This window comes from Adelges cooleyi, unplaced genomic scaffold (genome assembly GCF_023614345.1).
Source record: "Adelges cooleyi isolate 19-005CV unplaced genomic scaffold, UGA_ACOO_1.1 ACOO_flye_CR_arks_rails_tigmint_CR_PRNA_30, whole genome shotgun sequence".
NCBI lineage: Eukaryota > Metazoa > Arthropoda > Insecta > Hemiptera > Adelgidae > Adelges > Adelges cooleyi.
In genome coordinates this window covers 695,073-719,292 of record NW_026095971.1, presented here as the reverse complement: position 1 = coordinate 719,292, position 24,220 = coordinate 695,073, and the positions used below count along the sequence as shown (strand labels likewise).

At 30.8% G+C, this 24,220-nt stretch overlaps 2 protein-coding genes across 4 annotated transcripts in view; one reads left to right on the top strand and one right to left on the bottom strand.

Annotated features, from left to right (window-relative positions):
- Positions 1-24,220, bottom strand: part of LOC126838408 (potassium voltage-gated channel subfamily H member 8) — a 127,511-nt gene that overhangs the window by 80,154 nt on the left and 23,137 nt on the right. The gene's annotated exons all lie outside the window — the stretch shown is intronic.
- On the top strand, positions 19,039-23,548 carry LOC126838409 (uncharacterized). The gene is made up of 2 exons (XM_050572804.1): positions 19,039-19,239; positions 22,450-23,548. The coding sequence occupies exons 1-2, from the start codon at positions 19,216-19,218 to the stop codon at positions 23,068-23,070; spliced, it is 645 nt and encodes a 214-aa protein (XP_050428761.1). The 5' UTR covers positions 19,039-19,215; the 3' UTR covers positions 23,071-23,548.

Sequence of the window (24,220 nt, the reverse complement as noted above, 5' to 3'; positions counted from 1 at the left end):
TGCAAAAAATTGTAACGCTTTCAATCGCCGACTTTGAATGTACAACGATTTTCATCAAGTACCCAGATCATTTGCTAAGCCAACCGATTAATATTGAGACGCTGTCAGTGTTTGTGTCTTCCCGGTCGAAAATCTCAATGCTCTCTGCCGATGCGGAAATTAACGCGTTTCGACAAAAGAATAATGACGAAAATCGCCGTTTTTTCTCCAAATATCTTTTTCGTCGCTGACCTCACCTAACGAGCCTGTTTTGGATTTTGCAAAAAAAAAATGTTTTGCGCGGGAAAAAATATCCGATTTCGATGCGCCAAGGGAAATGAGAACTTCAAAGTTAACCTGGTGGTGTTCATTCATCAATCATTTGTGTTATAAAGTGTATCGAAACCAACTCCGACAGCGTGTATAATACGTCAAATCGGCAGAGCGGCGTCACTGGAATCTCGTGCATACCATGACGTGATCTATAAATGGTTTGCACGCATACGATATCATCAGTGGATTCTTTCGAGTTCGCAAAATAAATCAACGGTTCGCCATAAATAATGATCATTCCGCGTTATGTGTGTTATATAAATTGAAATCATTAGTCCTACGGATCGGCTGGACGAACTGTCTCAGAGATTTTCGAAATAAACCTTTGTGTTCTAAGATCACATAGCATATAATATTGATAGCAAATAGAATACAATAATTACAGACGTGGATAAACTTTCTGGACTATTAATGCTACTCCAAAAATGAAGTTCAGGTGTTCCAAACTTGTAATAATACCGCTAGGCTAGTTAGATTGACTAGGCATGGCTTGAACGATCCATCGATCGATGGTAATGTTAAGTTTAAGGATATTAAGCAGATTTAAGTTGAAATCTCATAAAAAAGTTTAAACTCGCAACTGAGCTATGTAGTTATACCTGATTCACAACATTTTAATTTGATCACAAGTTATGTTTAATAAACAATGAGGTAATGACTAACGTCGATCCCACCCTCCCCAATCTTGATTCTAAGTGCAAAGTAAAAGGTAATATCCAATAATACAATTCGTTTATACCCATAAACTAATGTCTATTTAAATTAAACCATTCTGGTATTTGGAAATGAGACAATATTATAACTAAAATGCATCCCCGAGTAAAATGAACATAGGCATAGGTAAGTAAGAATAATTTCTTATATTATGAACTCAGTATGTAATTTAAATATTATAAGCTACAAAATGTATATAAATGTATATTTAAATATTTATATTCTGTATAAATATAAATATTAAAAGATAAATGATACAACTATAATAATTGTCCAATATAAAAGGCCAAGATGAACTGAGCTGAAGACACTGTTAGCGCTGAAAATGGCAACTTATGCCAAGTACGTATAAAGTGAACGTGAATTTAAAATATTAAATGTATTTCCACAAGTGACTCTACCTAAAATTTAAGCAAGATGAACTTTAAAGTTATTTATTAAATGATCATAACGTTGTTTACGTTATTACAATAATATAATGTTACAATATCATAACACTTGCATGAAAAAGTATTTGAAATAAATACTGATATTTATTATTATTGATAAATTAGCATTTTGTTGCTAAAATACGCAGAAAGCAAATTATGAAAACAAATATTTCCGAAATGTTTTATTGAGATTTAATGGAAAATATTTAAGTAAAGCATCAGTTAGATAATTCTAAAAAAACCAAGAGAAGTTATTAAATTCATAATTTGTACAGGAAATATTGTTGGAATATTACTATAACTATTTTCGAATGAACAATTTTTAAATTGAATATTATTGTGTGGGTAAATATTTAAATCATATGTACCAACAGATTAAATTACAATAAAAACACAAAAGTAGTCAAATTGTATTAAAAAAATATATAAATAATAAAATCTATAACATTAATAACACGTAAAACGTGTAATTTTTTCTGTTTGACGTGAAAATGTAAATTATTGGATTTTTTTTGGCTTGTTATTGAGTTTTTTTTTTTCGAGAGGGAGATAAAGAAAACGAGGTGATATTTTTTTATTTTTATTTTTGGATCGTTTGCTGTATTCAAAAGAGGTGTTTGAGAGAGACGGAGGTGAGAATCTCGATAAAAGCAAATGTTGTCAGCAGGTTATAAAATCACAAGGCGAACACAAATCTGTGTTTTTTACTGCGGAAAATCGAAAAACCCCAATAACGGTAAAAGCATTGAAGTATGGGGGGCGATTCTCTCCAGCGTTAAAGTAGCCGTTGTTAAAATTAATGAAAAAAATACAATGTTTACACAAATTGATTTTTATATTTTTGTTCTTCTACAATTCGCCTGAATAACCGAATAAAGCGCTGTAAAATGGAGGGCGGGCCTAGAGGATAGGAAATTATCGGACATAATGTTGCACAATGCCTGGGGGGGGGGGGGGGTGGTATACTTTCATTTCACGGTAAATCAGGCACGTAGGAAAGTTGCCACCACTCTTGGGATGCACTTTTATTATTATTTATTATTAGACGTCTCGGATGAAAAAAAACAATTCGGTTGTAAAAACGCGTTAAAGAAGATAAGAGAAATTACGAAAGTTAAATTACGCCAATTCTTGAAATCGGATGACTTAATACTGTTTGTCGATTACTCGTTGTTTTCAGGATAAAATGATTTTACCAAAATGACCCAAGTTGATTCTATAATGAAAATCAAAAGTTGATTGTATATACTCTTAATTTGAAAATGGGAAGTTTTTACGGAAACAAATATTAGAATATCAAGTGATTTTTATCGGAAAATCTTTAAAAAGAATTGATATAAATACAGTTTAGTTGGTTACCGTACAAAAGTCTTACTCTTTATTGTTTGACCTTATTTAACAAAATTGGTTTTATAAAACCTTAAGGTTGTACTTAAATAATCGTTTTTAACATCTTTCCAAACAGACTAAAATGCTATAAATCTATTAGACGTCCACGTATTTAAACTTGTCTCTCAAACTTTCCTACAACTGTTATAAATTTATATATAAATACTATATTATGCAAACGTTCAACCTACACATGCAGTTAACGCGCTCAAGTTATAATTTATGTACCTACTTTTAAAGAATGTACTTGTACGATATGTATGTACTTGAAATTAATTTTCTATACGTTGCTTTCGTCAGTGTTATTAAATACTTACGTTATTTATGTGCCCGTGCAATTATGGTTTAAACAATCTCATCCTCATTATTATAATGAATTAAAAATATAAAATCGTTATATATTAAATTATAAGTTGGCACTCTTCAGGAAAAAAAAACAATGCTGATCGAAAAGTTTTTCTTTGTGCAAACACGTGTTTTCACCCTTACAATTTGCGGCAACTTTTATTTTTGGTCGTAATTAAAACTTCGTCGACTTTTTTTTTAAGGTCTCCCACTCTCTCGCCTTTTCTTTTAGTTTTTTACATAAATTAACATAAAATAACAAATTTATTCCTCTACTCAATTAAAACCCCAAAGACAAATAAAAAAAACCTTTTTGATGGAAATAAATAAAAATTTATTCTGATTTTCTTTCTCGTACTCCTCAAGGGAAAACACAAAATCATTCTGTTGTACGAATATTGAACATGTTTTAAAGGTTCTTGTTTACTTGTCTAAAACATTTTAATCAAAATCATTTTAATGCGTATAACTTAACAAAATGAATGGAATGGCGAACTGATTGGATAGGTCATATTCTCGGACACGGAGAGTTATTAGGAACTAATCTTAGAAGAGATGGTTGATGGAAAAAACCACAGAGGATAACCACGATTACAATGTATGAGCCAGATTATAGAAGACCAAGAATGTAATTTATACCAAGAATTGAAGAGGAAGGCCCACTACAGAGAAGCATGGCAATTGCTGTTAACCAACCCTTAGATTGAAAACTACAGAAGAAGAAGAACTTAACAAATGTACAACAAAAGACAACTAATGGTTAGATATTCTTTAGGCCAAATGATTTGGTAATAACCAAAGTACTAAAAAAAAAAAATGGTTTAGCGTGGCATCCTTTTAAATATTATGTTTGGCATTTAATTCAATAATTTTAATAGTGGTTTGAATTATACTTATTTTACTATCCCGGTATAGTGGATGTTGCTACTAAGTACACTTACTAAGAATAAAACAATCGAATGTCGCATTCTTGGTCAATAATATGAATTATTACAAAAGTGCAACGTGTTGGCTATCTTCTAGTTTTATTGTTAGAATGAGGCTTTTGACTTTGTTGTATGCCAAGTATCCTACAGGTGTTTTGCTCCATTTTTCACTACCAGTGTTACGATGACAACTAAACGGAGAAATAGGTACATAAATTCTACTCACAACAACAACAGAAAATATTATACCAAACTAACAATGTTGTCAGTATTAGATTTTTTCTCTCGTCGGCTTCTCCTCTAATTAATAAAGTGTCAAAAATATACGGCGCAGAAAACTTGACGCCAAACAGCAAACTTTATTGTAAACACTAACTTTTAAATGCGGCCACTAAGCTACTACCTGCCCTGCCCTGTCGTCTACGCCACATTATAAGCGCCGGGTGGCTCGAGTCGAGTTCCAACTTAGCGCTTCAAAAGGGATGGTATTTTACTTAGGTTATTAATTGTCATTGACTATTGTTGTAACGTCTTTTACTTGCGTGTTTGTGTTTCCGCGGTATGAGTTTCAAGTGTGTTTTCCCCGTTAAACGCCCGTTAAACAGGCATTCATTTCCTGGCAGCCAAGCGCAGTTTCCGTTTCTTTAAGATTTACATGAAATATTGAAATACAACGTTAATTATTTGCATATAGGAAACAATGTAATCGCCGAGGAACGCAGGTTCCGGCCCGGTCTCGCTCGAGTTCCGCCCATTGCCGCTTGTGCAAGCAATTCAGTGGAAGATGCTTTAAAATATTTGGCGTTTCCTCTGGTCTCTAGCCGGGAATGAGGAAAAAAATAAAAGAACATCCCATTACCGTCGGCATATTACCGACGCATTTTACTATCTCGTCTTGATAAACACTTGTCAAACAAAACAAAATAAATAACGCCGAGAAAAACATCAGCTTGACAGTTATTTATATTGAATTGCCTTTTGAATTCAAAATGTTCGGAACCCTCGATAGCGTTTCGATCATAGTAGACATTTTCAAAAACCATTTATGTGCCGATAAATTAGTACAACGTGGCCATATGTCTTTGCGTTTTATAAACGCTGATGTACCGTTATTTGCATAAGGTAATTGAGTTTACCGTAATTTATAATTATTAATACTAAAATATTAATTTAGATGATAAAAGACAACTAACCACGAAGTTTGTCATAGTTTATTATAACCAAGCAGAATCTTAGAAACAAACACATTTTCTAAATGTTTACCGAGGTTTCGTGGGTAATATTTTAAATATAATACGCTTAATGTAATTTAAATAAAGAGTAAATAAATAATTAATTATTTTTATAACAAGAAATTATAATGTTTTTATAAGTCAATTCAGACAGTCCACATTTGTATATTAGTTATTACTCTAATGTAAACTATATGAAAATAAAAATAAGTCTAGAACATTATGACGAATCAGTTATAGGAGGAATTTCTTATTAACTTATTTGGTCAAAAATGTGGTAATGATCATTCTTGTATGTGGCAACAAGTATATTCCATGCTTATTTACGATAGTAAATAAAGTGTACTCTTTTTGTACAACGGGATCACTTTTAGTGTTATTTTTTCATGTAAGTTTTTCTAGTTACACGATCATAAGTACGTATTATATATTTGATCGATTTTTTCGATAAATATTTGTCATTAATCAAACGGGATGAGACGAGTCGAAGCCATTGACGAATTCTCGTGTATTTTCTTGGTGGTCTTTTTTAACAACGCGCAGCGCATACGCGATTAATCATAATATTCAATTTTCCATTGATTTGAACATAAAACTAAAGATAAGACGTTCGTTTCGCGTCCCCGTTAAAATTCAATGGCATAAACACGATCAATTCATGTTAATAACTATTTGAGTAGCTTCTGTCGTTCACTATGCTAAGACACTTAATTTGTTGCGTATTCTAAAAACGTGGCCGACCGTTAAACGACCCGATCCAAACAGTTAAAACCGTCAAAATTCGTACTAATTTATTAATTAGTTGATTACAGTATGATCCGTCAAACTGTTCACATATTTGTCATCCGATAAATATGCCGGCAATGTTACGCTAACTAAAAGTGCAATGTGTGCGAACGTCAAGAGCAGACAAAATTGTACGGTCGTTACCGGTTACTAAATAAACCCTACTCGTGTTGACACTGAGTGGAAGCACTTAGGTTATATGGCACCGGGTCCATTCCACGAACGGTAGGTAATTATTATTCGCATGCAATTGAGTCGGTCCAATGGGTAAACGCTATCACGGATGCCACGAAGGGCGATCGAAACAGAATTAATAATTAACACATAGTTGACCGTTGGGTAACAACAAATATCCTTAAAAAAATATTCGTATAAACTATTTTTATTCATTCGTAAAAGCAAGCAAGTCAATACGCAACGATTGTTTACTCGATAAATAATGACTGTACAAAAGTAATTTGGATTTTATGTTTTCCTTGTCAAAGAATCACGACATTTGTGATAAAAAAATTACTTTTTAAAAATTAAACTTTGTTTATCTACAATTCAAATGTGAAATATTAACACACGTCCAAAGCGAATTAATTGCATCAATTCATCAAACTACATTGCCATTTTCTTCATAAAGTTGTTTAATTAGTATTAATTTAGCCGTTATTATACAATTATTAAAGTGATTGCGATTTCAAAGTTATTTTATAATGTATTGTAATTTGTTTGATTCAAATACTCAGAATATAATAAAATCTCTCACAATCTGTTCGTTATCACTCAGTTATTTCACATAAGTCATACAATATCCACGCTGTTAGGTTATTCGGGTTATCTGTCAAGAATATAAAATTAACCAGAACCTTTTTGGGGAATGAAGTTTTCTATTAAATTAGATTATACCATCCAATATATACATTAACTTTAGAGTTTCGAAGAACTTTCCAAACCTTCTCTTTAATCTATATTAGCATAAGGTTTCTGTGCAGTTTTCAGTAAAAAACATACTTAAAGTGTAGCATTTTGTTTTTGCAGCTTACAAAACTGAGATACCACCATAATAAAAAAATGTCCAAGAATGGCCACACAATATCAAGGAAGTACTGAATGAAGAAAATTCCAACAAAGAGTGAAATAATTATTCGACGTTGTCATATAGATTTAAAAATGTGAAGTATTCAGATTTTTTTAATAAATCATAACAAATATATATATAGTGTTTACTTTACAAGATACCTACTACTTTGATGGGAGATCGGTAAATGGAAGTATAGTGAATTGTGCTGTATTTTGGACCACGGTTTACAACAATGTGTTCAATTAATGTGTTACAATATTCTAAGAGAAAATGTTTTATCAGTGAAAAGCTTATTTCACTCATGCATACGTTGTTTATGATACATTCGCTTTGAAAAGATCTGTAGAGAGTCCCGTTTCGCCATAATGTTTTATCTCTCTTAATTTGTATGTGAATACCATTTATGCAAGCACAAATGTATTCTCTAAATATATTATGCCTGCATTGTTATTGAGAAGGGAAAGGTGAGGGTACCTAAAACATTATGAACAAGCCCAGTGGACTTAAGCATGTAGAGATAGGAAAGGTATATTATAACCACACCAAGGCGAGAGAATATTAAGATAGATGATGACATTTCACGGGTTTAAGCTACTGGTAAATGGTGTCGTGGGATGTACTTTATAAGGAGTGAATACCACCTAAACGGCTTGATTTATTATTTAAAAATATTTTACAAATGGTATTTTAATATCAGTTGCCCTACTCTGGGAAAAACGCCAACCATTGCATTGATGGTGAATCATTGCAGACAAAAGATAAAAAGGCAAATAAATTCTACAATTCCCAAAAAAAGCGCAGTGATAATAAATACCCTACACGTTGACAATTGAATAATTTTTTATACATTTTTATTTTTATTTTACTCCAGAGAAAATTTGCGGCGACAAAAATGTTTGTTATAAATCATTATGAATGCTACTTATTTTTAAAAAAAATAGGAATGTTAAAGCTGGAAAACATAGTGTTATGATGACAAACAAATAAAATATAAATGTTTCAAAAAATAAATTTACAGAAATATAATATCACTATACATTTTAAAAAAAAAACATATCATTACAAAATCAATACTTTCTAAGCTTCACATCAAATCTAAATTACATTGCAGAAAATTATTTTTTATTTACTTGCACAAAAACTATATACACACAATTCCATCTCTTATGCGTCTATATTATTAAGTTAAAAAGATAATTAATTAATTAGATAAAAAGTATCCGCATGGTTTAAAAATAAACAGATGTACATTTTAGCTTCGATGCAAAGCGAGAAGGTATTGGTTTTACTCTGATGTGTGTTTTTTTTTTATCTGTATACACTGTAACTTTTTTAATACTGGACCAATTCCTTCGAATAGCAACTCTATAAATCGCAATTTTCATCTAGTTGGTACTTTGGGGGGGGGGGGTAAAAGTTGAAAAAGTTTAATTCTTCACAGACGAAAGTTGAAAAAACAAAAAAAAAACCGTACGAGTTTTTAAGTTAGAACTTTTACTGGCTATAATTTCGAGAAAAAGAGTCGGATCGAGTTGAAATGTATAAAAAACAATTATTTGGTATGCCCGCACACGTCAGTTGTGTCAAACTTAAACTATACCCATTTCCCACCCCCTAGGGGGGGGGTACAAGTTTTTTTGTTTTTCGGGGTTTTTAGCCGTAATTTTAAAACTTTTGGGTTGAAAATTTGCCAGTAGTTGGAACTCATATGTACCCATAACATATTAAACGGGAAAAAAATTCGGCACTACAGTTTTTTTTTAATTGCCGGGAAACTGTGTTTTCGCAGATTTCGTATATTTTAACAAAAACACCTAAAATCTTTAAAAAAAATTGATCGAATCATTAAAACAATTTTACGTATATCTATGCAGAATGATACTATTAGGTTTTGTGCTCGAGTACCACTTTTGACTTTAAGTTTACACAAATTCAATTTTTTTTTTTTTTTTTTTAACTCAAAACCCAGTGCACCATATGTGAGAAACGAACAGACACTAAAAACTATCAGTTGGTAACGTCTATCCGTGTTAGGTTAGGTTAGGGCCCTTTGGTCGTTATCATAATATTGTGTTTATTACATGATATCACAGACGACTAAATCGTGTAACTGATTATAGTAGACACGATTTATTGGGAAAAGAACCTATCCGTGTACTAATTAAGACACTTCTTAATGATTCTGACACAACAAAACCACTGTCGTTATCTCGTTATTTTATAGACTGCGTTATATAACCTTACCGAAGGTCAACTATGAGTATATAAGGTCCAACTACCTGCAAATTATGAAGAGGACTGTTGTTTTTTGGATTCAGATTAAGTGTTGGTTTTTATGCAGTATACCGCCTCAAAATGTATTTTTTATTACACAATTTTTTTTAAAGGAAAACTAATATTTTGCATATACTGTTATTCATTTAAAGAGATTCACGCTTGATTGTTTAAATTGTCTAATATTAGATAATCTGCTTCGTGCTAATTTTAATTTTTTAGTTTATCAACTTGTAGCTCTAATTTTGTATAAAATATTTCATTATTTTATTACTATGTACAGATTAAGATAAATTTTAATAATAATTAAGTCATAAATGATAATACTTTATTTTATGACTAGATCAAATCTCGTGAACATTTAACATCATGATACTGCTCCTATGATACTATTAAAAAAACACAATTTTTAAAATCTCCATAAAAGGTTATCGTTAAATAACAGGCAACAGCCGACCGCTAGTTGCTATACACGTTAGTAATATTTAACTAATAACTAATATATGTAGGTAAAATTTATTGTTTTCTCCATCACAGTACCAGTATACGATTTTATTCAATTTTGTCACTTTTATTTATAATAATTCTTGTAGACCTGTGACCTCTCCGTTTCCTCATTGCTTTGATTCCATTATGCCAATACTCTACTGTACTAGTCCTCTCGGATAAAATCACTTTCAAATTAACGCTTTGATGCTCATTTGTAAATACAGAACCTTCATTTAAAACTTTCTAACTTTGCTGGTTTATACTGTGCTTGGTTTGGACTGTACTGGCTTGAAAATACTAACTACCGATTTGCATCGAAGCGTTTTTTTCGAAAGTGATTTTATCACTTTCAGATTTAAAAATTCCTGTAAACCTGTGACCTCCCCGTCCCCAATATGCCCCGACCCAACTATGCTCCGTCCCCGCTATGCACCGATCCCACTGTACTGGTTTTTTTTATTTCGTTTTGTGTAGTATGAATGTATTGTATGTACGAAATAATATTATTGCGAGTTAGTTAATGTTTAGCCTTCTACGCCCGCAAAAGGGTAGTACCCTTACGCCCCCTGTGGAGTCCGTTTTTCTGCTATTTCTGATGAGGGGCAAAGATTTCTATAGTTTTGACTTGCTTTACCACCGAAATTCACTTACAAACACAAATCAAATTTTCATTTCATTTCATGTCGGCGTCATTACGTTTGTATACAGGATTACTACCTATAGAAAATATTGAAATGGACCTTTTTCCATCCACCTACTCGCATGTTGCTCGACTTCGAATAGTTTCCATTCGCCTTAACTATTGAGCAATTTATTCCTATTCGGTCACCTGATAGAAATAAACACACATTTTTAGAAAGTTCAAATAGCAAATACAACGTATATGGGTAAAGGCAGCGAAATTAATAAATAAAATCAAACGCGACAGCATATTTTAAAAACAATACAAAAAATACGTGGTAATAAATTTCAAGAAATAACATTGTATTTTATTATTTATTATAACTGATATTTAACATTTTTCTCATTGGTACAATTAAACAACACAATTAAATATGATATTCCAAACAATCATTTATTAATGTTAAACAGATTGTGTATTTTTAGTGTAATGGTATATTAAAATACAATTAATGGATGGATGAACAAACTCCTTTTATATTGCTATTGAAATAAACGTACAAGACACACAGACAGCGTCCGCACAACTTACAACCTTAACCAAAATTGAGATTCGCTTTCAATATCCATTTCGTTGATTCAAAGTCAATGAATAATTTCAACCAGAAACCAAATACCTAATTTATTGCCAGAAAAGCGTTTTGGGAAAAAACAGAAAAATAGCTTTTTACCAATCCAGTCCGCTCTTTAAATATTCTTAGTGTATTGATATTATTACAAAGTTGTTTTGTATTGTTCAACTTATATTATAAGCCTGTGTGTTTTTCTATAGACAAATTTGATATAGATTACTGTACCTCAATGAAATATTACAAAAAAAGTGCATATTGTAGGAAACATTTAAAAATAAGCCGACCAATGTTTTTAATTTTTCCTAGCTATTAAACTACTCAGTTTCTACAAAATGTATTTTGAGAATTAAATTTGTGTTAGAAGAGTATAATTTATCAAATAATAACAAAAGTAATTTAATTATGGAAAATACAGTTTAAAATTTTACATTTTTACAAATTTAATTAAAATAAAACTCATTTTGAATGGTAAAGGTTATGGATAAATAAAAGAATGAAAGACGAATGTGCATAACAGAATCTTCGTTACTAAAAGCTGATATAATATTTGTTGAATAAAAATGTTCACAGCAAAAATTATTTTCGGCTATTGTTAAATTTATTCGAAAACAAAATAGTCATAAAGGCTACAAGTGAATCGATCCCTTCCCCCCCCCCCATAAATTTTCGAAACAATGCCCAACAAAACAATTTTACAAAAGCAATGGGCGAATCAAAGTTCGGACAAAGTTTTCTCTCAATTATATTTCATTTTCTATATATTATTACTTCGCCTTCGCTTAAAATGATTTTAAAGATTATTTTTAATAATTTTTTTTGAAATAATAGAAATTACCTGAATACTAATAGCAATTAGCAATTTAATTTAATTTTTGAAAAGCATTTCTTTTTTTTTTCTTTATTATTGAGTTTCTTTATTTTTGTTATTATTATTTTTTTTTTTTATTAATACCCTCGGCAGCAAAGGCCATTGGGTTACATTGAACTAGCTTAACTTAAACTACAACACATTTGATTATACATTAATTGAACATTAGAGTGCGAAACTAAAAAAACTAAAAAACAAATAGTTAATTTTTATAAATAATTACTAAAATCAGATTGTTATTGTTTCATTGGTTACGTTTGAATTAAACCCATTTGAAAAAATCAAGGTCAACAAAAACTGGTTACTATAGTAATGGTTATCTAAATAATATTATTATTAAAAACAAGACTTCTGTTGTACCAATGAGTAAGTTACTACATAGCGAATTTAGAAATATAAATATTTTTTAATGTTTATGGAAATTATTTGTTTGGTATTCTAAAAAGTAATCTATTCATTTATGTTAAAGTCTTCTAGGCAAGTCTAATATTATGTATGAGTCAGTAAATATCGTTTTACGTTATCAATTTTTCATTTCCAATCAAATCATATTTCACAACACGTTTTAATGTTGGGACAGAAAATATTATCGTTTTCGCAACGAAATTATATATATATTACTGCTGTGTGGATTTTTTCAACTCAATTATTTGTCAGTAGCAAAGTACAAACGTGAAGGCACACTGAATTAGCAGTTAATAACGAGATACTGTATAGTTTATACACATAATGAAAATGCAAATAAATGTACCACGATGGAAATAATTTGGATAATACCTTTACTTGAATAACTACATTATTACCAAGTAACAATTTTTGGGACGTTAACGAGATACGAGATAATATAATTATTTAGTAGGCGTAATTTTCTCCGAAATTCGGTTACAGTATTTACTAAAAGTTTTCGAGTTTCTTCCATTAAATCGCTTAGCTTACTGAATAGACAATATGATTAAAATATCAAGTAACACGAACGAGTTGAACAAAACTAATCATTAAATTTTGTTGTTTTAATTCGGTTATCGCGTTATACTATTATGGTAATTATGTCTAATTAATAGAGGCAAACGAGATCTATTTAACTCGGCGATTCTCCGAAGTGCGATCTGTCCGGTATTATTATATTATTATTGCGTTGGTAACACACAACGGAATCGGTTTATTTATCACTTATTCCGATATTTTATGCCAAAATTAGACAGCTCTTGACCGTGAAAGGTCAAGGTGAAACTTGGATTCAATGAGAATTTTTTCACGTGTGTGCACAGTGCACATACAATTATTCCGACACGTCCAATTTATAAATTTAAGGGGGGGGGAAGCGGGAAATTACTATTTGGCCGTATTCAATTTCCTTGTTACCTATGTCGAATAAATCAACAGTCAACAAGTATCAGAAACGTATTTTTATTTTATTGTTAATTAAATGATAAATGGTTATTAACAAAAAAAAATATTATAGACAGACGAGCAACCTTAATCGTACCCACCTTAAAGAATAACATTTTAAGCGCCTTGTTGCTTTTACAGTAATTTTTATCGGTTTTTAATAATTGTACCATCAACAAATTCGCATCCAAACTTTATATTTGAGACTGATTCCACCACTATCAATTATAATAGGTCCTACAGACCTGTAACTACACCTACTCATACTCCATTCCCATAATCCTTTTACTGCACTATACTGTTTTTCTTTTAAGTAAGACCCTCTTTTTGTATGATTAATTCAATTATAAAACAGACACGATACCGAGTCAGGCAGCCGAGTAAATTGAATAAAATAAAAACCATTTCATGCCCGAATAATCCAATTCCGTCTTTCAAACTGAACCTAAACCCCGAAAAATTTGGACCCATTTAACCTTAATAATCTGATAATTATCAGTTTTTCCATTAAAGGCCATGAGCTGTTGGACACTTGAAGGTTTACGCGTTAATGTTTTATTTTTCAACCCAACCCTTTAACCACGAGATATTTTACAACAAATTGAAAAAAACAGCTGAGTTTTCAACAACACTATGTTTTATTATTCTATATTTGAAATTTTGGGACAAAACACATACGATTATATAGTCAGTGCAGCGGTTATATTACAAGATAATATAACTTTGGTCTGTGATACTAATCTAAATGTCTACTAAAAAAATGTACAATAACTACATATTTTACACTTAACCTATACATTTAAATAAGTATTCATTGAAAGCAACCACGTTTAGATGGAACAAAAAATTCATAAACTCAGACAAAGTGTTAAATACTGTATCAGAAACGCAGTACAATATTTACTCAGTTTATCTAATTTTAAAACGAAAATTTTAATTTACTTCAATATTACAATGTTAAATTATTATATTATTAACATTTTTTATAACATTTGTATCCAACCCGACTCCAGTAGGTGTTTAAATTGAAAACTATACACTATAATACCACATTTAATTTGTATGCCGAGAAAAACAAGAGTAAGTAATTTCAAATTTTAAGGGTAAAATTTGTGTTTTTTTATCGAAGACCTTTAAGTTCTTTTTAAGCGAACACAAACTGTGGGACTGTATTCCCAGGTAAACATATTATGCAGACCGACCTTCTAGATGTAAACTAAAAAAACAACCTTCTACATATGATATAGGATTACATGGGGTCTTAAAAAAATGTCGATTTACAAAAACAAAAAATATATGATAACAATAATAATAATAAAATATTTAAGGGTAAACAAACATCAGTAGGTACTTTAAAATATCTAGGTAATTTAAAATACACCTACAGTGTTCATGTTTTGATAATATTTTTTTTTTACATTTTACATTAATATTATAGAATGACGATAAAATGAGACTGTTTTTCAGCTACAAGATATTTTAGATACTACCTAACCAATTACTATGACACAATTAATGTTTAATATAAAAACAACTACAATTTACACATTTAACTGTGACCATACCACGTGAATCGTTTTAAAATACTTTTAACAATTCACATTTGTACGTTTTTAATTAGTTACAATGACTTCAAGTTAGTCAGTTCAGTTACAATCGACTATAATAAAGATTCAAAATGTTTTTTTATGTATTTGTAAACTAATGTTTCTAATTTAATTACGTTTTTTCTATCAATAAAAATTAACAAGATCAAATGTTTAGTAGACCATTTTGGAAATGAAAGTGTTACCTTTCAGAATCTTTTTTTAAATTTAAAATACATTTTTTTTTTAGAGTAATGCCGATTTTAATAAAAATCATACATTTTAATTGTTAATTGTTAATTCAATGGGGAAAATATGACACAATATGGCTGAAATTTTAAACATTTCTTCTTTTCGACAAATAAAAACTATTCAGGAAGGAGTAACAATTTTTTTAGTTAGTCTATATACACCTTGTTACAATTCGTAAACACTTATGTAGATTAAAATTTGAAAACCCAACTTCGTCCTTTAAAAATTGCAAAAAAAACTGAGGGATATATTTTTGATTCAGCTTAGAACATATCAAATTTTATGAACATTTTATAAATTTATTCAAAAAAGTTATGTATTTTCTCACTTTTCCTTCACCAGAAGAATTTTTCATTTGTTTTTTTTTCCAAGACATTTTGAATTTCATGTCCTATTTTTTTTTTGTTATTAACTATAATAAAATGGTATGGAATTTAACTACTTACGATTCGATTTTTTTTACTGAAGATCTAACTAATTCAACAAAATCTATGTAAATATCGTTGACTTATTTTAGCTACAATACAAAGCTATGCATATTTTGGTTTTAATTTTTTCATCACCACTTCGAACGTTACGTATATTTTTTTTAAATTTTAACCAACTTGAATATATTTATTAGAAAATAATTACGTTTAACTTCTACATGTTGGTGAACGAAAAATGTTAACATTCCAAAAATATTTCCCAACCGAAACAAATAATGCGTAGTAGGCGGAATGTTTGGCATGAACATTCGAGAACACAATAATATACTATTAGGTAAGCTGAGATGTTTTGTAAATTAATTCGTTGAACCGTCAAAATACTTTTGTGTGAGTATAGAAAAACGTTATAGTTGAAAACTACGGTGAAACAGGAAACTTTTTCGTCTCATAAATGAGTTGAATTGCCACACATAAATATATTTTGCGATTTCTTTTCTTTTTTGTCAATGTTTTGAGACGTCATTCATCATCTTCGATACTTTCGGATTGCGAGCTCAAGCAAATGACGTTTTCTATCATCGCTCGTCGAACCGTCGACGACAGCTAAGTGAATATTTTTGCGCTTCACAGAAAAACGTTTGGAAAAGTTGAACAGAAAATACATTCCTGTTGCGAGTCCCTAGTATGTAAACAACGAGGGGATGCCGTAGAGACTTTAGTTGACTTTGGCCGCCGCGGTTCCCACTCAGATAAGTCGCCAACGACACTGGGTCAGGGCATAATCGGTTCGCGGGTCTTAACTGCCTGAGATGGATGTACGGTGAGATGCGATGGAATAAGTATAGGTCTGCTCATCCTAATTGTATAAAAGCTCGTCGATTGTCATAGTAATAACAATAGTATTATGGAGGGACCCGTATTCATTACCGGCAACCGTCAACAACCCCTTCTCGTCACTTCCAACACCGCTATGTAGTACCGAACTTGAAAGCCCATAAAACCAGTGCATCCGTGATATAGGGTTCTGCTGATAATGAAAGAGAAATGTACCTACATAAAAAAATCAACTTGAAGACATGTTGAGAACTTAATTTAGAGAGATTATTTTTTTTTTTTAATTGTATTTTAACAAAGTCGCGGTAGTTATGACTTATGAGTTATGCATTTTGCTTTTTGTTATTTTATTGATCATTATTCTGAATGATCTGATAAACGCGGCTAAAGCATATTTCACAATGAATAAAATGCTTATCTAATGTTGTTATGAAAAGTTGAAGAAAAATTCCACATTTGTTACCTCAGGCCAATTGTCACGTATGTGTCGCGTAAAACGTGATCAACCAAAAAAAGCGTGGAAGAAAAATGGTTAATCTTTGAAAAAAAATACTAAGGAAAATATATGGTTCAATAGGAACGAAAATACAGGAGATTATAAAAACAGGAAAAATACAGATCTCAAGCAGTTGATAATAAACCAAATGTTAAAAATATCTTGCTGGAGTGGTCCATGTGTGGCGAACTAAGGAAAGACTGATTAAAAATGTAACAATCCAACTTTCTAAATAAAAACTTTAAAAACTTTATCAAATCTTTGTAAAATTAGATTTCTTAAGTTGTTTTATCTTGCAGTTGTTACAAAAATCTTGACTATTTTATTAATTATTTTTAAGGGTAAATCTTAGAAAATTAATTGTTTTCAGAAAACTAGAAATAATACTTAAATGATTGCTATACAAAATGGCGTACCGTATGAAAAATGATACAGATATATTTATCATAAACATGTTTTTTAATTAAGAAATTATAATTTATTTTAAGTAACGACTTCTTGTGGGGAAGTGAACTGAATAAACTATAAGAAAAATTATGATTTAAAATTGATTATTTGGACACGAGGGGTTAGCGTTAGACAGTTACTTTTCGAAATCGACTGTTATTATATAAGTAATATTTTCAAAATGATTAAAATTTAACCATGAAAATTATAATTAAGAAGCGAAATTACTTTTATTATATATGTATTTGATTTCATTAAATATTTATAGGGTTTTAAATGTTGCTTAAAAACTTAATTTTATCACATTGAAACAATAAGTACATTACCATTCCATACTTATATTCCAATACACATACAACATGCTCTATTTTATAATAATTGTTACTGTAAAAATAGTTTAAAATCATATTTTGATAGAAAATCAAACATTAACAACATAATTGATGTTTAAATAAGAATGTCTACATTTATAAATTATTTTATATGTTAAAGAAATATGTTCAAAACATTAGTTTTCATAGTATTTTATGTTTATCCAAAATTTGTTTTTACAATATTTTAACTACGTTTAAAAAAAAATGTGTAACAATTATAATAAAAAATAATTTTATGCAAATGTCCGGTATAAGATAGCTAATGACTGTGTTGTGTTTATTTCGGGTGTACGTCCATTATATCTGGGAGATTTTTAAGAGGGACATTGTAAATGGTTTAAATAGACCAAAACGATAATTTATTCAATATTTCTCATTAAACGGACGCTTGTCAACGGCGATATCACGCGTTTAATTAAATGTTGCACCGAAGCTGAGAAAACGTTTGAAGTGATTCCGTGGCATTTAATTAAACTATTAAACGCCCAACCGGTGCGGTGCTATTTTCAAGTCATCCGCATTTTGGCCGCTGATAGTCTCTCCGTGCACTTATCTCCTTCGGCACTTGAAAATTATTATTGTTCTTATCGTCCCGTTGCCGAGCACAGCTGACAGGCGATCGGCTGAAAACCGATGACGTCCGCGGTAAAAACGTTCATTCATTGGGGGGTTTTCCCGGCCGGTAATTTTTTTCCTATACCGGCTCACCTTCAGCTCGTCACAGTACACCGTGTTATTATTATTGTTTTTGCAATAATTATGATCATCGACTGCGGCGATACCAACGTGTAGCAATGTCCCCACTTCCACCGCGATTCGACAGAGCAAGGAATAATGTACACGAGCTGTTTGCCAACGACGTAGAATCCCATACGCGAGTTTAATGCCGTTTCCGCCTCCGAATTCGTTCGAATTTATTGAAATTACAACCCCCCCCCCCCCATCTTGTCAAGCCGTTTGCTCCTACTCCTCTACTTCCGCACTCATCACGTGGCGCTGGGAAACTACATTATCATTACGGCGGACGCCCGTGCCCGGGTACATAGGTACAATTATTATCATGATAATGTTGCTGTAATAACTATTTTTTTTATTATTGTTGTGTTTTCGATTGTGACGTAATGTGCGAAAATCATAGGCGACAGAAGAAACTTCGGACTGTCAGGGGCGAGAGGTCGATAGTGTAGTTGGGCCTTATAACACTGATCACATTACTCGTGGGTCGATAATAATAATTAATAACCGTCAGAGATTCGACGTCGGCAGTCAACAATAATAATACACTTTCATCACAGCTGTACTAAAACAACACCATCGCAATATGGTCCGCTTATCCTCAAAAACCGTAAGTCTTGAACCTTGAGTATATATATTTTTTATTTAAAATTGATTTTCATCCATCCGTTACCATAGTATTTCTTTTTGCCGAGGAGACTACCCATGGATTTTGAAATGACTCGCCTTATCGTTTTATTTGATTTTATTCCTATATTTGCTATCCAGACTATCTGAGTATCACTATAGCTTTAAAGTAAACTAATACGAGCACAGACACAAGCGTTGAGCTATTCAAACTTTCCAAAAACCCTTCAAACTTTCACAGAATTTAAATTACAAAACTGACTTAATTGGGATCTATTCCTATTTAGCTAGAATCGTAAAACTTAATGTTATAAAAACATACTTTAAATCTGGAGTGGCACTCAATAAAAATTTTCCAGATTTGGGAGAAATTTTAGGTACGAAAAATACATTTATCGAGGTTTATAATAGGTAATTTTTTATTCGTGAATATTATTATTTGTAACTTAACAAGTAAACGACAATCAGTTAATTTACTATTTACAAACAAAAAAAAAAAATATCTGAGATTAGCTTAAAAATAATTTCATAAATAGCCTATTTATTTATAAATAAAAAATTATCTTAAATTATTTTTCGTTTATCTTAGATAGTTAAAAAAACTGTATCTATTATTGTTATTTAGCCATTTAATTCAAAAAGAAATAAAATATAACGAATAAAAAAACATGTTTGTAAATAATAAAATATAAATTGTATTGACGGAAAAATAATTCCAAAAGCCAACAAAGTGTGGTCAGTGAACTGTTGGAACGGAGCATTTAGGGGTCGGGGTAGTTCATAGGTCCTTTTATGCCCCGTACACTCTATGCTCAGACTTCACTTTGCTTTGATTTGTTATTTAGTTATATGTACCCAACAAAAACACTTCGTTAACTCGTTAACTTAAATGGTAGCTAAGTAAAAAAAAAAAGAAGTGTTTCAACATAATATATACATAATATAGGAACTAAGTAAATACCATAATGTAATATATTTATTATACATCGTTGTCAACAAATAAAATCAGTCGACACATCAAACCAGTCATGAAAAAATCGAAATTTAGATTACTTGGCCGGAAGCCGTTTCCTACTTCCTACCTAGTACATGTTATAATACGGACATAGTAGGATAACTATGGCAGGAAAAAAATTTAGCTTCCGGCCAAGTAAACTACATTTTGATTTTTTCATGACTGGTTTGATATGTCGACTGATTTTATTTGTTGACAACGATGTATAATAAATATATTACATTATGGTAATTTACTTAGTTCCTATATTATATCACGTATTTTAAGCGCTTAAGTTTATTTTTCTAATTTGTTTGAATTTTTTAATGTATAAAATAATAATAGATGCAATTTTAAAACTATCTAAGATAAAAGGTTTGTCTCAACACAACTACGCTATTTACTACTTAACTTTTTATTTATCTAGACTACAACTTATAAGAATTCAAATGTATTATAATATAAAATGTAAATAATATATTGTTGCGATGATGTGTAAAATGTACATCATCTTGAAAGCATATGATATTCACTTACTGTTTTCTATCATCACTATGTATTATTTATAGACCTATAATTATTGCTTCAATATAATTAAAAGTTAATAAAATTACTCTTTTTTTTATCATTGTTTTTAAAAACAATATAACATTAAAAGATTTAAAAAATGAATATTATTACCTACTACACTATGTATGTAAGTTAATTAATTTATTAATGATAGCTAAAAAGTGTAGATATTCGTGTTGGGATTGTAGCTTCTTAATAGGATTTTCATCCAGTTTAATCAAGTATATCGTTAATGTATTGACCCTAAAGAAACTGGTAGATTTAAGTATTTAACAAATACATAGCCAAACATAACTGTATCTAAACATATTCCCGGCAAAATGTATAATTTTTATCGTATATGTGACCTTAAAGAAATTAATAGGTACGAAGAATATAAAAAAATTATGGGATATATAATGATTACATGGTTACCAAATTGGATACTTGGAAATTATATAATACCATTAATTAAGAAAAAACTGTTAAGCAAACTTATGGTTAAATATATAGTAAAGATATAAAATCAACTTGAACCCTAAACCATAAAAATTATACACTTCTTGCGAGAAGTGTATAATTTTTATGGTTTAGGGTTCAAGTAGATTTTATATCTTTACCATTAATTGTATATATAACATGGTGATCAATTTAACGGAAGACACTCATTATGACAAAAAAAATTACAATTTTATAGCTCTTCTTTTTGAAAACATTTAAAATTTTGCTATTGTGCAGTATTTTCCAGAAACTTAAATGGGGGACCGTGTATAATGTATATTTAATAAACTTTTTGAAAGTAGAATAATTTGCTGAAAATTTTAACTGAGGAAGGGTGGAGTTTCGTTATTTTTATATGCGCGCATTACTAAACCGCACTCCACCTCCCTAAATTTTAAACTTAAATAACCGTAAAATTAATTATCCAAAAGTCAAAACTGGTTATCGACAAGTCAACATTTTCAACAGTTTCCATTTAAATTTTACAAGTTGATAGCGCTCTAAAAATATTTAAAAATGTAAATATTTGGTAGTTTTATATTATTGTACAACAACATTAATACAAATGTTTTCCAAAAGTAAAACTATAAAATTGTAATTACTTTCCGTGAAAATGAGTCTTATGTTAAATTGATCACACTGTATTTTGTGGGCTAAACGTTATGTTTAACTTTTATTACATTCAACTCTTAACTTGTAACTGTTTGCCTATGTGACTCGACTTTTGACCCGCCTGTATACACGAGAATAAATAACTGACTACAACACGGCGTTTAAAAGAGAAACTTTGTTTAATGAGTAATCGGTAAAATGGGTTAGAATCGGCTAGAATAGGCCGTAATGACTAGTGGGACAAGTTTCCTTCTAAAATTTAGTTTTATCCCAAAAGTAGGTACTCCACTTGTCAGTAGTTTATGATACTGAAAATTAAATTATAAGTTCAATTAAAAAAAGTGTTTGCCCGGCTTCGTCCCGTCAGTAAGAAATGTCTGGCGCCGCAGAAAATGTTTATAATGAACTGCAACGCACATTTTAATAAATGTTCATTGTTCGTGTTACCCTAAATATCCTTAATTCTAAAGCGGTTATTCTTTACAAAATAATTATTGTCGCATCTATTGTACAGTGCATTTGTGTTTGTTCCATTAGGTGCTCGTCGTAGTGACAGTAGCCTTTCTGGCGTGTTCGGCTCAAGGTCACCCAGCGCCACAGGACGGAGCCCAAGTCGACGATGTGACTACATTGTCACCACCGCCCAAAGGTATTAAGGGATGGATAGCAAATTTGAAAACCAAAATCCACGAGCACGGCAAAAACTGCGGTCATTCTGGAGGCGTTGTTGGATGGGTGAAAAACAAGTTAGGTTTCAAAGCCACGACAACTATCTCACCGTCTGTCGGCCAAGGGAATCAACCGGAAACGTACGACACATCAAATCCGATCATCCAACCGGAAGGAAACATCCAACAACCGGACGTAAACGTTCAACCTGACTTAGGCTACCAACCCGACATCGTGAATCAACCAGAAATAAGCTACCCACCCGATGTGAACAACCCGGCTCAGGGTGAGAACGACGGCAGTGTGCCAGATATGGTCAACGGCGGTCTTGCTCCAACCACAGCCGATGACTTCGACTTAACGAGACCTGTACAGGAAAACAACCAGTACGATTATGCACAACAAGAAAACACTGCTTCCTCGACGTTTCCTGACGCTGAAGCCACGGGAGAAGGAGTAATTGACCAGAGGACCAAGTTTTCACGATGATAGATTAAACTGTTTAATTTTTTTTTTTTTTTACTAAGCAATAAGAACCCAAAGTTCCATGATTTTCTTACGTTTATATAAAGATATCACATTTTTTTTTTCTTTTTTTGTTATTAATTAGTTAATAAACAATACTATCGACGATTTTATTTGCATTTCAATATTATTATTATTATTATTAACGCGCAAATACTATTTCTTAAACGGAATATTATCAATTAAGTATTTGTATTTTTAATATAAAGAACATTGTACCCGTGTGATATGATATCATTTTTAAATATTGTTCACCCAATGCTGACATTTAGACCCGAAGCATCTGTTTCTCGATAAACATATGTAGTATAACATATTATACTATAACATAGTCTAACAATAAAACATTCAATTTAATTAACAAAAAGATATAGGTAGTAATGCAATAGTATTGAAGTGCTATAAGATCGAGGTATTTAAAAAACACACATACATTTTTAAATCTGAATGTAACTTCATCATAATCAAACGCTTCGATGTGAATCTGGAAATAGAAAAAAACCAGCAGAGTAAGAAATTACCAGAGTGGGGTCCAGTATCCAATGATTCGCATCGAGCTAAAAGTCTGGATTTTATTCTAATAGACTTCAAAATAGGTCAAATTAAATATTTTCGGGATCACTGGTTTCAAATTTGTCATCAGTTTTCCATTTTACCTATAACACCAATAGGTTCTATTTTAGCTTCTTGCTATTGCATCGAAGCTAAAATAGAAACCAGACAAATGAGGTTATTGTTGGTTGTTCAGAAAGCGGTTAGGTTCAGCCATTGGCTTAACGGCAGTAAAATAAAATTTGGTAATTTAAAATTACCTTACCACGTCACTCATTCTCACTGTTCTAATATTTTATAAAAATACTTTCATTTTAATTTTTAAATAAAAACTAAAAAAACTCATAGAAAAAACCATACCGTTATAAAACCAACACCTTCTTAGGTTCGTCTAAGAATAATTGAATCTAACCTCTAAAATAAATTTCTTCGTTATGTCCTCTAGTTGATGTTAATATATTCGTTTAAGACTATAAAAAAATAGTTGCGATGGAATGCGATATTGTGATTAATACACAACAGTCACGACTCAAAAACTTGAGCTTTACGACTGATCCCCTAT